Below are 15,870 nucleotides of genomic sequence, written 5' to 3'. Positions count from 1 at the left end.
TATACGAGATATATCTTTTTTTTTTCTATAATCTTGTTGTTGAAGTTTGCGTGTGAGAAAGTTGACCTTTGAATGAAGTCCATGTCGTTGTTGCATGTGCAAGCATATCGGAGAAGTTCACCTTTAATGAAGCCTTTGAAAGTGCCCCCCGGGTGACACGAATTTCTCAATAAATATTGGAACGTGTCGGTTGGTTTTGTGTTGGTTAAATTAAAAAGAAAATTAATAAGTTCTGAATTCAATATACTGCAAAGACAACAGCTTTATTCTAAGGTTAAAAGTGAACAACCATGAGGTCACATGCACAAGTTTTTCTATGGGAAGCCCCGGCTGGAAGCTTCGAAGCCATCCTCGGACTGTGATGACCCTGAAAAAAAAAGAGGAAAATAATTAAAAACAACTGTGACACGAATTTTACGTATTACAACCTAAAAGTGTCTCTTGATGATAGTTTCCCCCAAAAAGTAACATTTGACTTAAAAATACGCACATTTTTGGGATTTATTTCACTATGAGCGTATGCGAGTACACAGTGTACGTGTAAACGTACAGTACACTAATGTTGATTTGGCGCCATATTGGATTTTAGCGGCAAAACACAGCGGCGAACTTTGCCGCCCAACATCAAATTCCTGGCATGAACAGACAAAATTCTGCGGTAAAAAGCTAATTTATAGTATAATTCCACGAACTATGCTTGCTTTTGGGCCTTAATTTCATGCTACCGTAGTTGGTACAGCAACACAAGTCCGCGCTCGACATATAACATCCCCATCGTACTATGAAAAATCGCAAAATTCACTTTAATTTTTCAAACAGAGCCCCGAAAAGTCACTTACCTTCTCAGAAAATCCAATTGAAGAGATGAAGTTGGTCTCCAATGATAATTATCGGCGAAAAAATGAGGATTTGGGAGCGACTGAAAAACTGTGTTAGCCAGCCAACGGTCACAGTATAGACTGAGTTGCTGAGTGCCGTTCGAAAGGAAATGGCATTTGCATATGCAAATTGCACCCCTAGCGTTCAGACTGTTTATAAAAGCAGAATTTCAAGAAGGCTTAACCAACAGTAAGGTGGCTATGGGTGTATCATTGATATGATAGATGGCGATTCAGAAATAAAATCTGCGATATCTTGAAAATTCTTTAGACTGTGCGGCTTCCTGTTTTATTATCGTTGTTCGTTTTAATCCCATAAAGTAACAAGCAACCACCCCCATACTGAATAATTAAGAACGCAGGTAAACTTTATGGCAACATGCGCCCTACATACATGAAGTGTCTACAGCTGACAGAAATGATCGAATCGATATCCCCGACAAGTTAACAAGGTCTCTTGCTAATTACAACGTGAAATCCCTGTATAACTGGCAATTCAACTGGGTAATTTGCTAATTAGATGTCCCATTTCCAGTCGCCACTGCAGTAATAGACTCGTTTTTATCTGTATTTGTCCCTGGCTAGCTGGTAGGTTTTATTCAAAAACCCAAAGACGGCACACAAATGACTTTCTTTAATTGTCTAATTTGAGATGTGAGATCGGGCGTTTGTAAATGTCGAGACGATCTGACCGACCAAAACCGAGCAAAAACGATCCCGAACTATCCAAACACTAGTGGAAGCGACCTAAGCGACCCAAATTAGGGTCGAAAAGACGCGATCAGCACTAAAATCGACGTGAACTTTGCCCGAAAACTTACTTCCGGAATTCCGCACTGTTTTGCGCCAAGAGAACATACACCAAGATAAGGGGCCCATTGCTGTTCTGCCTCATTTGTTAGGGAAGCACCCGACTCAGACAGTAGTTTGTTGTGATGTACTTTCTTATAGATTCAGTAGTATTAGCAATGTATTATTTTATTTTATTTTAATTTTTGATGCTTTTTGTCTATCAAAACGGGATGGAAGAATGTGACAAAGTGCTATGTAACTGTCATTCATGAGCTGTTATTACTATTATGAGGCAATGTTTAACTGTCTCGGCCAATGGACGCCTATGTACTAGTTAGTCTCTGCAGGTCGTCAACAGCTAGATATCAGACTATGAACCGTAGCATAGTGTAGAGTTGAATAAAGTAGCATTTCAGATTGTAGTAGTCGCGGCCTCCAGTCTTCCTTACACCCCTCCAACACCGATACTTCACTTCTGCTACGAACGAGATGTCCAATTAAAACGAAATAGGCTATATGTTCCAAGTGGCCTGTATTCACTACTTGTTTGGAAATTCGGCCGTTTTTTGTGAGTCTGTCACGGTGACCGATGCAACGACGTACAACATTGTCCAAAATCGTGACAACGCTGTCGTCAGCCTCCGTACTATGACCTATTTACTTTGTAGTTCCGGACCGTGTTACTCATCGTGCCATTGTATAATATTTGCGCCTGGAATGAAAGGCGCTTTATCATCCACTCACAGCTTGTGTAAAATGTACTGCAAAGTGTGGGACGATTTCTGAGAGTGTATGATCGACTTTTCCCACACCGTCGATCCCACACTTTCAGTGGCCAAGAAATAAAGTGGAAATTTATTATTCTCATATTCTATATTATCGCGCGATAAAATTATACTTTCAAGTGGCAGATGCTGAAATTAAGGATGACGACTGTTCATGTGATAATTATATAATCCCGTGGAATTTTACATCACGTGTTTACACGCGTGAGCTAATGTCATAGCGATGTCTGTCTGTCTCTCTGTCGGTGTGTGTGTGTCTCTGTCTGTCTATTTACACGATAACTCAAAAACGCCTGAAAAGATTCAAGTCAGATTTACTAGGCAGGTACAATATGCTAATTACAAGAATTGATTAGATTTTGGTTGGTGTAGCTTCGATATTAATGAAGTTATGCAATATCATTTTTTCCGTTCAATGGTTTCCCCATGGAGACGATAATGACAGTGTCGACATGTATCAAGAAATACTGTACCAAATTTCATGAAACTTTTCCCAGATGACAATCTCAGAACATTATGATGATACTGTGAGTGTCATGTCAATTATCTGCTCATTTGCATATTTAATGATCTTTTGTTATTAGTGACATAACTCTGAAATTCCTGCACCAAACTTGATGATACGTGCAACAAATATTGATCTGATATATCTAACTATACTTAGAAGCATGGGCAATTTCAAGTTAATAAATAGCTCATTTGCATATTTTATGATGTTTTATAATTAGTCATATAACTCCGATATAGCTGCACCAAATTTGATGAATTCTGCTGCAGATACTGATCTGACTGACATCTAACTATGGTGTAAAGCACTTAGTAGTGTCAAGTTAATTAAGGGTTCATTTGCATATTTAATGAACTTTGTAATTAGGTATATAACTCTGAAATTACGGCACCCAAGTCAGTGTGATCTGGTACAGATATTGATCTGATAAATATCTAATTGTACTGACAAGCATTTTGCAGTGTCATGTTAACAAATAGCTCATTTGCATATTTTATGAAGTTATGTAATTAGTCATATAACTCCGAAATGACTGCACTTAATGTGATGAAATCTGCTGCAGATACTGATCCGACAGTTATCTATTTGTGTTATAAAGCATTTAGATGTGTGGGCTAATTAAGGGCTCATTTGCATATGTAATATTCTTTGTAATTAGTGATATTACTCAAAAATTACAGCATTAATTGCTACAGATATTGATCTAATAAATATTTAATTGTACTGAGAAGCATTTGGCGTGTCAAGATAATAATAAGTACATTTACATATTCAATAAAGTTTTGTAATTAGTGATATAACTCTGAGAGTACCTTGCGAAAGTTGATGAAATCTGCTACATATAATGTTATAACAGATATATGATTGTACTTATTACACGCCTCACACGAGTGTCAATTATATTGGTATGAATTTGGTTTATTGACAGAAATATTGAAAAACATAATACAATAAATCCTCGTCAGAGATGCTTACTCTGGCAGTAGACCGTATACGCGTCTAGTCTTATCAGAAGTCTGTCTCATACTCCGCGTGTCATGTGCTCAATTGAACTGCTATCAGAATGTCTGTCTTTGTTCTTGTGTTTGGTTCAATTATCCTGAGATCTGCAAATGTTGCGTAACATCTTGCTCGTTGTTTGTCAGTCACTTTAAAATGAGACAGGTCAAAGGTACAATTGTGTTACACAACTTCATAACAGTCAAAAATATGCAGTAATTCATGTCATACTTTATTATTTCATGCGTCCAGTAGTGTCTGATAAATGTCAATACATGTCGAGTCATCAGCAGTCAATTTCAATGCTTGATAACTAAGTTTGTAATTTTGTCAAACTCAAAGTCATTTCTTCCATTCAGGGGTCACATTAGTAGGCCAAGTTGTTCTGCTGAGTACTGTTGAGTCTGTTTACTGGATATCCAACATTCTGTGAAGCGAACTACTATTAATGAACCTGTTGTAAAACACGTGAGCACCTTCAGTTCATATCTGTTTTTTGTTTGACGCCATTTCCTAACTCGTCTAGGACATTCCATCTCAGTCCATTTGAATATGGGATTCTATTACTTTTAGTCTTATACACTTTACTCTGAACTATGGTAACTACATGCAAGGCATTGGGTACTTACCATAAGGGAAGAATATCAACAAAGAAATCAAATGTTTGCCAAAAGTCATGATGATAAAGTTCACGAGACCAGTCGAAGGTATGAACTATAGTAACAGCAGATTTTATTTAACTATAAAATGACTGTACTGCAAATCCGTACAAGAAAACGTCACACGTAGTTCTCTCCGCGCATACAAATCTCACACAGGCAAATTGCAGACCATGGCGGAAACTGACAAAGACCAGTCTCACCTACTTACATATAATCCCGATGGTATTTGTCTGTTTGACGTCATTGTAAACGAGTGTTTTTTGAAGGCCAGAAGTTGTGAGACTCCGCGAAAAAAAAACACAAAAATGAGTATATGATGGCCTCAAACAAAGAAAAATTTCCATTGGTTTATATTGATTACCATGAACAGTCTACTGTCTTGCCGCACGGTGTGGATGGATCAAAATTATTTTTACATGTTGCAAAAATGTTGTCGCAATAACTATTTTACTTTCGGGGATTACTTTCATTTAATGAGTAAAACGGCCAATCGAAAAGGAGATACGAAAATTATTTACAGGGTACTTTCATTCATAAATCCGATCAAGTTGAAATTTTGACACCGAAATCCGTCTTTACCAATCAGACATACGGATTTGGTCACGTGAATTTGTCAATAATGTCTCTCACTCTGTCCTGATGGGGAGAGACAGCCACAGTATTCAGAGTTATTTAGAATATACTATGAAATACGTGCAACGACAATAAATTCTTATTCTGGGAGGGGTCGTGACTATAAACCAGGTCACCCCCTCTTGCTTGTCGCCACAACATTGCCGTCGACCGGGATCGATCTCAACTGGTGTCAATCTCGATGGCGGTCATCGATATCTACGTCTTACGGACCGTTATGTGTGCAGTAATGCATAATCCGCATGTAGATACCTTCAAACTTTGTCAATTGACGGAAACTCTGTTTTGTTGTCGACTGTCGATAGTACAGCCACGGCGCTGCAGAATTTCAGGTTACAGCTGAGAGTTGATATTGTCGCTAGTCCTGCGATGCAGCTTCACCTACATCTAACTACCTAACACTACCTACTTCGATTCCGACAGATAATTTATGGATTTTTTGTTATGAAGGAAATTTAATGTCGTTCGTCGAATATTTTGTGTTTTGAACCTTTTATCTCACTTATCTCAGATTGATACCATTCCGCTGAATTTACGTTTAGGTATAACAGTAGTTTTCAGGTTTATTGACGTCAACATCTGCTCTCATTAAATACGTTGAAGGGCTAAAGCTCCAATTCGAACATAAACCGTCGTCCCTCGGCAAATGTTAAAGCTACAAGCCATTCGTTGTGTGCTCCACCATCTCTTTAGGATCATTTTATTTATTTTAACGTGGCAGTGATCATGACTAAACTCAGAGTGCATTTGGAACTGACATTGGTAGTGCTGTTGTATCATTGTGTGGATAAACAAAAATTTACGCAATGTACACACACACATGTACACACACGCACACACACACACAAACACAAACACACACACACACACACACACACACACACACACACACACACACACATATATATATATATATATATATATATATATATATATATATATATATATATATCAGATAACTGGTCACTATCGCCTCACCGTTCATCGTTCATCCTTTTATTATCTCACAGCCTGCTAACCAAACGTTTTATCTGACATAAATGTAATTATTTCTAGTCTCACGCCATGAATGAGAACGGCTGGGTAACGTACTCAAAGAATAGAGAGGGGCAACATCAACATGGTCTGAAGTTGTTATCTCTTTGGAATGACGATTGGGAAAATGAGGATATTGTGTTAGACATCGGTTGCGGAACAGGAGAATTGACTAAGATGATAGCAGAAAGAGATAGTGTCAAATCTGTCATAGGTAGCACCGTATGAAATCGGGCGTTTACACTTCCGGTTTAGCAACGGTTTGTCAGCGGTTCGTCACCGGTTCAATGGCTGATCCGACTGGACCGGAAGAGAACCGTCGGTTGTTTACTTACCAATACGTTACTTAACCGTCAGCTTATCCGCTTTGTAGGCCGACGTATACGACATGGCTTAAATGTCCTTTAACCGGCATGGTTAAGCCCAACTTATACATCGGTTAGGGCCACGTCGGTAACGTTGAATCAAATACTCGTAACCCGTTCACAACCTCAAAATTCTGCCGAAACTTTTGTAAAACCGCAGTACTTGCTAGCATAACGTCATTTACCACTGATACCAGTTGTGTAACATAAGCTAGGTATCCGTATCTGCGCGTGTGATTTTTACTGGGATTTACAGGACATGGTTCATGATTGCATTATCAATGGAGGTATGCTACCTCCATGCTACCTCCACGCTGCATTAATGTAGAGAGTGGCAGCGAGACCTGACTTCTACTGTAGCCTATATTCGCTAAAAGAGTGAGCTTATCTAGGCATGGATGTCTATTTTTTACATCCATGATGTAGGCCAGTTTGTGGAGGGACAGTGTGTAGGCCTACGTTTCGAGTATTCTTCAACCAACGGAACGGCTATATGCCGTGAAACACACACGTTTCATAAATTACAACATTTAATGTTTGTCAGTCAGGCAGTCTGTAAAAGAAATCTTACACTGCATACCAAACGTCGGTTTCGAAACTATCGGGAATCGAGCGCAGTCTTATATAGAGCGCTCAATCTGGGGGAAAGCTTTATGACCACAAATGTAGTCGACTTATCACTTCAGACTAACAGGATTAATGTGAAAAAGCAAAAAAGCAAACAACGCTACCAGGCGGCAACCGGTAACCAGCTAATTTCATATGCATTTATGCAAGGAATGCCGTGACGCGGTTCAGCTTTGATGCAAAGGGGCAAATAAAAAGCTGTCACTCATGGATCATGTGAGTGATTATTTACTTCGATCATAGAGTCTGGTGTTTAGAGGGTCTATGCTTCGATGCGAAGACAAGTATCAGTGACAAGCGTAATATACAGTATGGCCACATGGTTCGTTGTCCACACATGCAGCCTCATCAGCTTGATCTGTCGAAGGTGATTAAATATGTGTCTGATTAGCCTTAGCTATCAAGTGTTGGCACGCACATGTACAAAACACAAAACTTTCAGATGATCACACCACAGATCCAATTTTAAATGCTGGGAAAATGCCAGGTACGCAACAAATGTGCATGAGTTAGGTATATAGACTGGTCCGCAGCACAAAATCTCATAAACCAAACTGCAGGGACTGACGCAAAATTTATCTCTTTACTAATTCTGTCAACAAAAAACACATTGATTACACAACAAACAAGGATGAGCGCAACAAATCTCTAAACCGAAGCAATCCGGTTGTTTCGTATCAAAGGCATTTTTCGTTCGGATGTAAAATTTTCGAAAAACTGACGCCAAATTTCTCTCCCTACTTGTGCTGTCAATATTAAAACACATTGATTGCACAGCAAACAAGATAAAAGCGACACACCTAACCGAAGCAACCCATTTAAATTCTCTAAATGCAACTTTATTTCGTAATTCACAACACTTTGTAAAATTGTGTTAAGTCTTTTGTAAACATGGAGTTTTACAAATCCCTGTTTCAGATTTTCGACTATTCATCAAAGTTTGGGTTGACGTTATGATTGGGAAATGAATCGGATAAGCATGAAGACATGCGTTTACGGTAGTTCTCTTTTGGAGGAGGTGATTGCCCTGTATGGCCATTTACTCGGTTTCAGATAAACATAGGAGGTGGAGCATGCAGACATATTTGCAATCGGAACTGCCGATTCTTTATTTTGTTTTGATAGTCCTATAGAATATAGTTGCATTTTGCCAAGGTCGGTGCCATTAACTTTACCGAAAGCGACATAGCCATTCAGTCGCCCGAGATATAGTCTTAAACTGCAGAACTTGCAATTGTTTCTTTCGACTTGCTGATTCCTGCTTCTTCAAGGGCACGTGTGACAACGTAATTGTGGGATGAGCTACTACTAGCCCTGCGTACGATGCTGTGTGTTCCGCTACAGCTAACCGCCCCGCTGTGGTGAGCGGGGCGGTTAGCTGTAGCGGAACACACAGCATCGTACGCAGGGCTAAGCTACTACAAGATCGTGTTGAAATTTTGCATCAATGGCGACGTCATGACTCAAATTATGAAAAAAACCCGCAAAATGCCTTTGCTCAAAACCCTATGGCTTGCCTACGAACCTGACCTAGTCCGACAAAGCTGCACGAAAACAACGTTTTCAACGCCAGCTTTTTCATTTACCCGTGATAACCAAGCCTTGCCATTCCGGGAACGTTACTCGGTTGATCTTCGGCATTGTTCGGCAATGGTCGGTTACCCATAGCTACAGGGTATCATTCATACTCGGATAGACACGATTCAACCGTCGGGGGGAATCGGATGGGGATCGTGACATCGTCATCGTCGCTTGCATCAATGACGGCATCGGAAGATATTTCAATTCACAAAAGGTGAAACAGCCCAAACTGCGGTCAAATTTAATAAGTAGCCATAACTGTCAATTTTACTTGTGGTCAGCTAATCATAAGCTTGCCGCACCGGACGTTGTCAGTTCTTTTCGCGCTGGCTTTGCTCCGAGTCATCTATTTTGCATTGGTCGATCTCTCATTCACATTTTGGAAATGGCATTGTCACTGTGTCAATCGTTCAAGAAGAGCAAGCTTTGAAAATGCGAACACTGACTGCAAAATTAAAATATGATCATGGAGGTAACTGCGCGATAGGATATTAAATTGTTCAGTACAAAAGACACTGACGTGCGGATAAAGAAACAACGACGGACGTGAAACTTGAGTAAGTGGAGATTTTTGGCTATCGGATATGTTGTCGAGTTGATTAATCAGATATCGGCACATGAAAACGGTATCGGGCTCGATACGCTAACAAACCCCTTTGAGTGAACACTACATACGTACTGCCGGAATCAGTAGGAGGGCTTCGTATCTTGGCTAATCTAAAACAGGCAAAACATTTACACTGTAAAGAAGTACCGGGTCGTTTGTTAAAACACGTATTACCACCCGACAAAATCGCTACATTTACGAATCTCTGAGTAGTTTCCCAGTCTACCCATCATGGAAAGGAACTGGCGAGTGAACAAAAGAGAATAATCGATCTGGAACAAGCCTTTGTTTATCAGCTAATCCCAATTAACGAGGATCAGTTAGCACCTCCCGGCAACTGAAAGAAACCGTACTTGACAGTCCGACGTCATAGGCTAACCTGCCATCACACTAATTTATGTGAATACACAAACTGCCAGGTAGACGGTTTATTTTCTGGCGGAAACGTACTTTTTTCATGAAATTTGAAATAATTGTGACATTAGCCGTCTCCGCAATGCGATTTTCACATCGTAGAAATTTGGATAGGAATCCTAACTGATAAGGGCACAAAAGTAGTTTTAAGGGGTACACCCACCTTCCTTGAGTGATTTTGGTCATTTTTTGTTTTATGATAAATTTGAATCCGTGTAATATATAGCCTTTGAGTGGACGATAAGTTTGAAATCATAACATACTCGGAAATGTGTTAGATTTTAACAAAATGAACATTGTGAGCCAGTTCGCGTGCCATCGTTTATCTTATGTCTTAAGGTAGATAAATACTAAATTGGTCATTTTTCTGTCAAATTTTCGAAATTCTCAGAGAATACGCCTTGAAATCAAGGCCATCATTGAGCTGTGTCGCTCATTCATAATAAGTAATTGTTTCCGTGTAATACACGATTTTTAAAATTCAAAAGATATGCACGTGGCTATCCCGGTCAAATCGGGGAGCTTTTGTAAACATTGTGGACACATTTGCATTCCTATTTGCATAATTCCCCTTGAATGACACAGCGTTGCGTAATTTACATAGTGACGTTGTTGGGCTTCTCCAAAACCCATGATCACTCCCACCTGTCAACAATAAACCGTAACAATAATGTTTGTTGAAGCACCGTCCCTCCACCCAGGAGGGACGGTGGTTGAAGCCTAGTCCAATAAGTCAGTTTTCGACATACGGAAGTGTCTCCGCTCAAAACGCATTGCGGCCAAAAACTACCTGTTTTACCGGTATGTTTCACGTCTAGCTTATCCATACCCGATAAGAGACAACTGTTCTCCATCCAACTTAATATTACGACCTCAAAACCCCAAAATACGTCCAATTCTGTTAACATTTTACATGTGAGTCGACATGCAACAAAGTTCCACACTCAAAATTCTTCGATCCTGCTCTGAATGAAATTAGGGTCGAAAAAACTACCAAAAACCACGACTTTTTCTGGTATATTATGTCGGTCAATACAATGTCTGACATTCAAAAACTGTTCCCAGAATCCCAACCTATGATGCAGAACACCAATTATTATGTCCGTTTCTGAATATATTTAGCATATCTGCTCAAGTCCGACATCCAAAATTGTACCTACTCCGGACTAATTGGAGCCGAAAAAAACGAACATCTTTTTCTGATGCAGTGATTGTGTTTTACACATCGGTCAACCATGGCCAAACTCGGTAAACTTCGCGTTGTAAGCTTATGCACCTTCCTCAATGCATCTGAACGTAATCACGGTGAATAAAGATTACGTTCACGTACCTCACCAAGGGTTTCAGTGTCGTTTTATTTTGGAAATGGTTGCGATGTCATACAATTTGACAGTCGATCGGGCGACATCCCCCACGAACTCTTTTGAACTCCCCCGGATTGTACGCGAAAAAATATGCCGACCGCTCCTCGGACCCTATCGGCAAACGTTGCCAGGGTATTCGTCGATTGTTTTACATTACGTTCGAATGACCTTGCTTTGGTTTGGAATCTCCACCCTCTGACCGGAGCTCAGAGCAATTCAAAAAACCTGTTTGTTGAAGGCACGATAAAGTTGCTGCGCTACTTGCCAAAATACGGAAACATCAGTCGGTACCCTCCAAACTTCGTATGATAACCCTATTATACAAGTAAGTTTAGGCTATACCTCGAAAATACCGATAGTTGTGGTTGGAGGATGAACTAGCCGCTTTGCGGTGCTTGACGGTTCTAGTCATTTATTAGATTACTTCTCACAACTTGTGAACAATAAACATTAGTCCGATGTATCTGGGGAACGTAGGCAAGCTTATATTATGAATTAGGACACGTCCGATCTCAGTAATGACTCATCGTCATTTTTTTTGCCTGGTAAAGCCATTAGCTCTGGCGACGTGCCGAAACGAAGGCTCCAAAAATCGGTAGTTTTCCGTGATTTATTTTATTTATTTATTTTATTTTTCTCGGAACTTTTCTTTGAACAATTGTCATTCCCGATCGACATTACACTAGGTAATAAAATATGCCTGCGTTTAGGTTAATGCACGTTTAATTATCAAATACCGTCGCGTCGAAGCATAGACCGTTTTTAAGGTCTATGGTCGAAGTAACAAAACAGGTTTTTTGCGTTTTTTCTCGAATTGACGTGGTCTCTATGCAAAGTATAGTCTGACATTCAAACTGACCCCGTCTCAATCAAACTTGGCCTACTTCGAAAATCCAAAAATTACGTCTTTTTCTGATAACACTTTACATGTTCGTCTGCACCTAATATGAAGTCCGACATTCAAAATCGATCCGCTCCGAACTAATTGCGACTGACGATAGAAATGTCAGATGACTTTTATGTCTGCATATGCCCAGTGAAGTCTGGCAATCAAAACTGTTCCCGCTTTATACTGTACGGTTTAAAGCATGCAATGAACATTACGTTCCTGTACGTCACCAAAAGTTTTCTGCCTTTTTTGTGAGAATGGTTGCGACGTCTTTTGTTTCGACAGTTGAGCGAGCAACATGCCTCTCAGTAGAAATTAGAAATAATATGCCAATAGTTCGAACTTTTAAAGCGACAAAATATCGCACCGGTGTCTGCTCTGCCCGGTTTGGAAAAGCTTATTGTTATGTAAATTCTATGCGGGTAAAGAGGGAACGTGATACGGGTAACGCACGTAAAGTTTTGCTATATTACATTAGAATGATGCTGTGATTTACAATGTAAACACAATGTTGACCTAGCATTTGTTTTCAATTGTACCGGCGCTCTTATAGAGCAGACCACTGTCCCTCTATCACGAACAGTTATATAGAGCAGACATAATTTGTCATTGGCGGACTGCTTATGAAATGAGTCGAAGTCCAGGGTCGAAGTAAATCTCGATTGAAAAGTATGCGATATTTCACAGCACAAATTCATGTCAGTATAGCTTGAAAACGATATTGAATAAGGTAATTATACACTTATGCAATAAATTTAAAGAAACCAAAATAGAAAATAATAGAATTATTTCCATGAACTTGAAAAAACTTAAACAACCACGAAAGTGCTTTTTTCGAATCACCAACTGCTTTTTCCTGTTTATAAACTCAATCACGCGGACAAACAGCGTGCTGCTGGGTTGTCTATCATCGTTATTATAGTAGTTCAACGGCCAGTCGCCACCGAAGAACGACGAATGCTCGATTCAACATATCAGAAAACGCGATATTCAACTGTTTGACTGAAGTTCACGTATTTCTTTACTTGTACAAGACTCGAACCTCACGATTTTAGAATGACGCATTCAGTTATAAGCAGTGTGCGAAATTAACGTCGGTCCGACGGTCCGAGACTGACAGATTTCTCGTCGGGCCGAAGGTTTTCGGCAACATGTCGGTCCTTATGACCGACTGAAATTTGGAATAAATGATGAAAATTTCTCCGTCAAGACCTGTAACAGATGCAGATGATGACTGACTCTGAATCATGCGATTCAGACTTGAATGTCATGCACCTATCAATGTTTTCCACCGTGGGAGTGCGGGGCAACAGGGGATATTGATCGCACTTCGTGTCCTGGTAGTGGGGAATTTGATCTCTATGGTACACCAGACCGGGGGTGGTGGGAGTTGACAATGTCGCAACATAGTAATTTTTTGTCTTGCGACTTTTTACATTTACAAAAAGTCTAACCCCTCCGATCGACGCGCATAGCACGGTGCAACTGATTACATTCAGATCAGTATGAATTACGTCCGTGCATGCAGATTCTAGCAATGATGGAATGGATTGATTTTGGTGCAACAATGTGACACAATATTATAATAATACTCGTCTAGAGAGTGTAACCCTGGTAATGTTAGCATATCTGTGTCATATGATAACAACACCCAGTACTACTTCAATAGTTCCACACTTTAAGTGTTCGGAATTTACATGTACACAAATGTACATAATACAGCCCTTCGTTTTATCAAACTGACTCTATTTTCTTTGCTTTGATTTTTCATTGAAGCGTTAAAAACATAAACGGTTCACAGAAGAGTTTAAGACAAAAACCTACTACGAGAACAGTGCTGTTGACTAAACATATTTGGTTTTGAACATGGAGGTATACCTCAAGTTTTGAACAAGGACTAGATGTTACACGACAGCCCAATTGCACTACCTGCAGTCGACAGTCAAGTTCAAGTTTCGCTGCGTTTGTTTGTGGACCGCTAGAACATCTTGCTCGCTTGTTGGTCTTTAACCAAAGTTCACAAGGCCGACTCTTACCACGACATATCGTGATAACAAGTGTGCATTTTATAAAACAGAGCGACCTTATCATTGACAGTTTTGTCGAGTTGCACTGTCTGTCGTCTATACTCTCAGAGGCCGAGAGTAGGGCTTCAAATTGTTTCGATGTATACCGTTTTACGACAGGCAGGCAAAACTCAGCGTCATCATGGACTGTAGGCCTAAATGTCGCAAAAATTACGTCTTTTAAGATTTTACGGTATCATTAACTGATTGTGTCGATGGTTTTCAGCAGTATCGAGGTCTGTCAAACTTTTCAGAGTCATTTTAATAACTTTACGTCACTGTTCTTATTAATATGCAAAAATTAATATTTGTCCGCATTTTTAGAAATTGAAATTGCGCATGCAAAATCGACGAAAACAAATCTTAGTAGGCGACTGCTAGTGTAACAATGAATAATAAAAGGCATATTCAGGACTCAGAGTACAACCTGCAAAAACGGCCATGTGTGCAACATTGATAAAATTTGTCCGCATTTCAAGCTGTGTGTCCGATGTCGCGCGCGTACAGCTATATTTAGGAACAAACGTGTAACCGTGAACAGCGCTATTGTACACAGCAATGTAGAGAACACCATTCCCCATAGAAAGTTACGATAGAAAAAATTTCTCGCTATCATCAGCCACATGTAGCCATGCCAGTGCATGAGCCTGTATTCCCCGGCCCCTGGGTGTTTGACATCATTTTATAGTCCGAGAGTAGGGGATTTGACATGGCTAGGAAAAATGTCAATTCTCCTGTAGTCCCGTTTGTCTCCCCCCCCCCGGTGATGGAAAACATTGATAAATGTGTGCGCATGACCTTGAGGAAGATGAGGGCTGTGATCTTTTTCAGATTCCTGATCATGTAGATGAATATTTCATGATCATTCATTTACACTATTCTGCAATCTATGTGAAAAATAGTCCTTTGGAGTGAATACTTACTGACTCTATTGATAAAAGGATATGAAAAATTAAATATTACAACATTCAAAAGCATAGTATCGGGGAGAAGTTGACTTTAATGGTCGTTAACAACTGCATTTATTGAGGACCGGCAGTTTTCTGTAAGGACCTGAAGCTTTGGCTTGGTGCAGGTCCTTATGACCTGAAGCTATTTTCTCTTAATTTTTTACATGCCTTTCACAAAAGTAATATAATTATTTCTGTTCAAGGGCGACACGCTTCCTCCATCGATAGTAGTCGATCGCGACCTTTCACAGGTAGCTTGTAACTGCGACCTTGTTGATTTTTTACATGATTCCCATATTCAATATGTTTTAATTTGTGATTTACGGCATAGAAATACCTGATGAAGAATTAGTCGATGTCGGGACCTCAAAATAATACTCTAATTAATGGGTGACCATCCTTTGAAGCAGTCTCTTCTACCGCCATGCACTTGATTGACCTTTCTATTTTATATCGGTGGCGTTATTTTCTTATTTACTTCGACGATTTTGAATTTCAATCGTATTTTGTGATACAATCATGTAGCGTTCAACAGTAATATTGGGTCAGTACAAACTGAGTACGCTGGGTTTTTAACGCCCAATTTGGCAATAAAGTGAATACGTTTGTCCATTGACGCACATGCATAAATTTCAGCCTTGAGACAGGAAAGTGAACATCCGCGTGGTCCGACAAACGAAACTAGCTATGAAATGGCCACGACGTCGATGGCTCC

General features: G+C 39.8%; 1 protein-coding gene across 2 annotated transcripts in view; it reads left to right on the top strand.

Annotated features, from left to right (window-relative positions):
* LOC139152510 (trans-aconitate 2-methyltransferase-like) overlaps positions 1–15,870 on the top strand; it is a 62,686-nt gene that overhangs the window by 12,423 nt on the left and 34,393 nt on the right. For both annotated transcript variants that reach the window (XM_070725706.1, XM_070725699.1), the window contains exon 2: positions 6,314–6,506. In XM_070725706.1, the coding sequence (XP_070581807.1) occupies positions 6,323–6,506 (184 nt within the window). In that variant the 5' untranslated portion in view covers positions 6,314–6,322. The remainder of the gene's footprint in view (positions 1–6,313; positions 6,507–15,870) is intronic.

The sequence above is a fragment of the Ptychodera flava genome, chromosome 2 (assembly GCF_041260155.1).
Source record: "Ptychodera flava strain L36383 chromosome 2, AS_Pfla_20210202, whole genome shotgun sequence".
Taxonomy (NCBI): domain Eukaryota; kingdom Metazoa; phylum Hemichordata; class Enteropneusta; family Ptychoderidae; genus Ptychodera; species Ptychodera flava.
The sequence above is the reverse complement of the archived record's forward strand: the minus strand, read 5'-3'. Positions and strand labels throughout refer to the sequence as shown.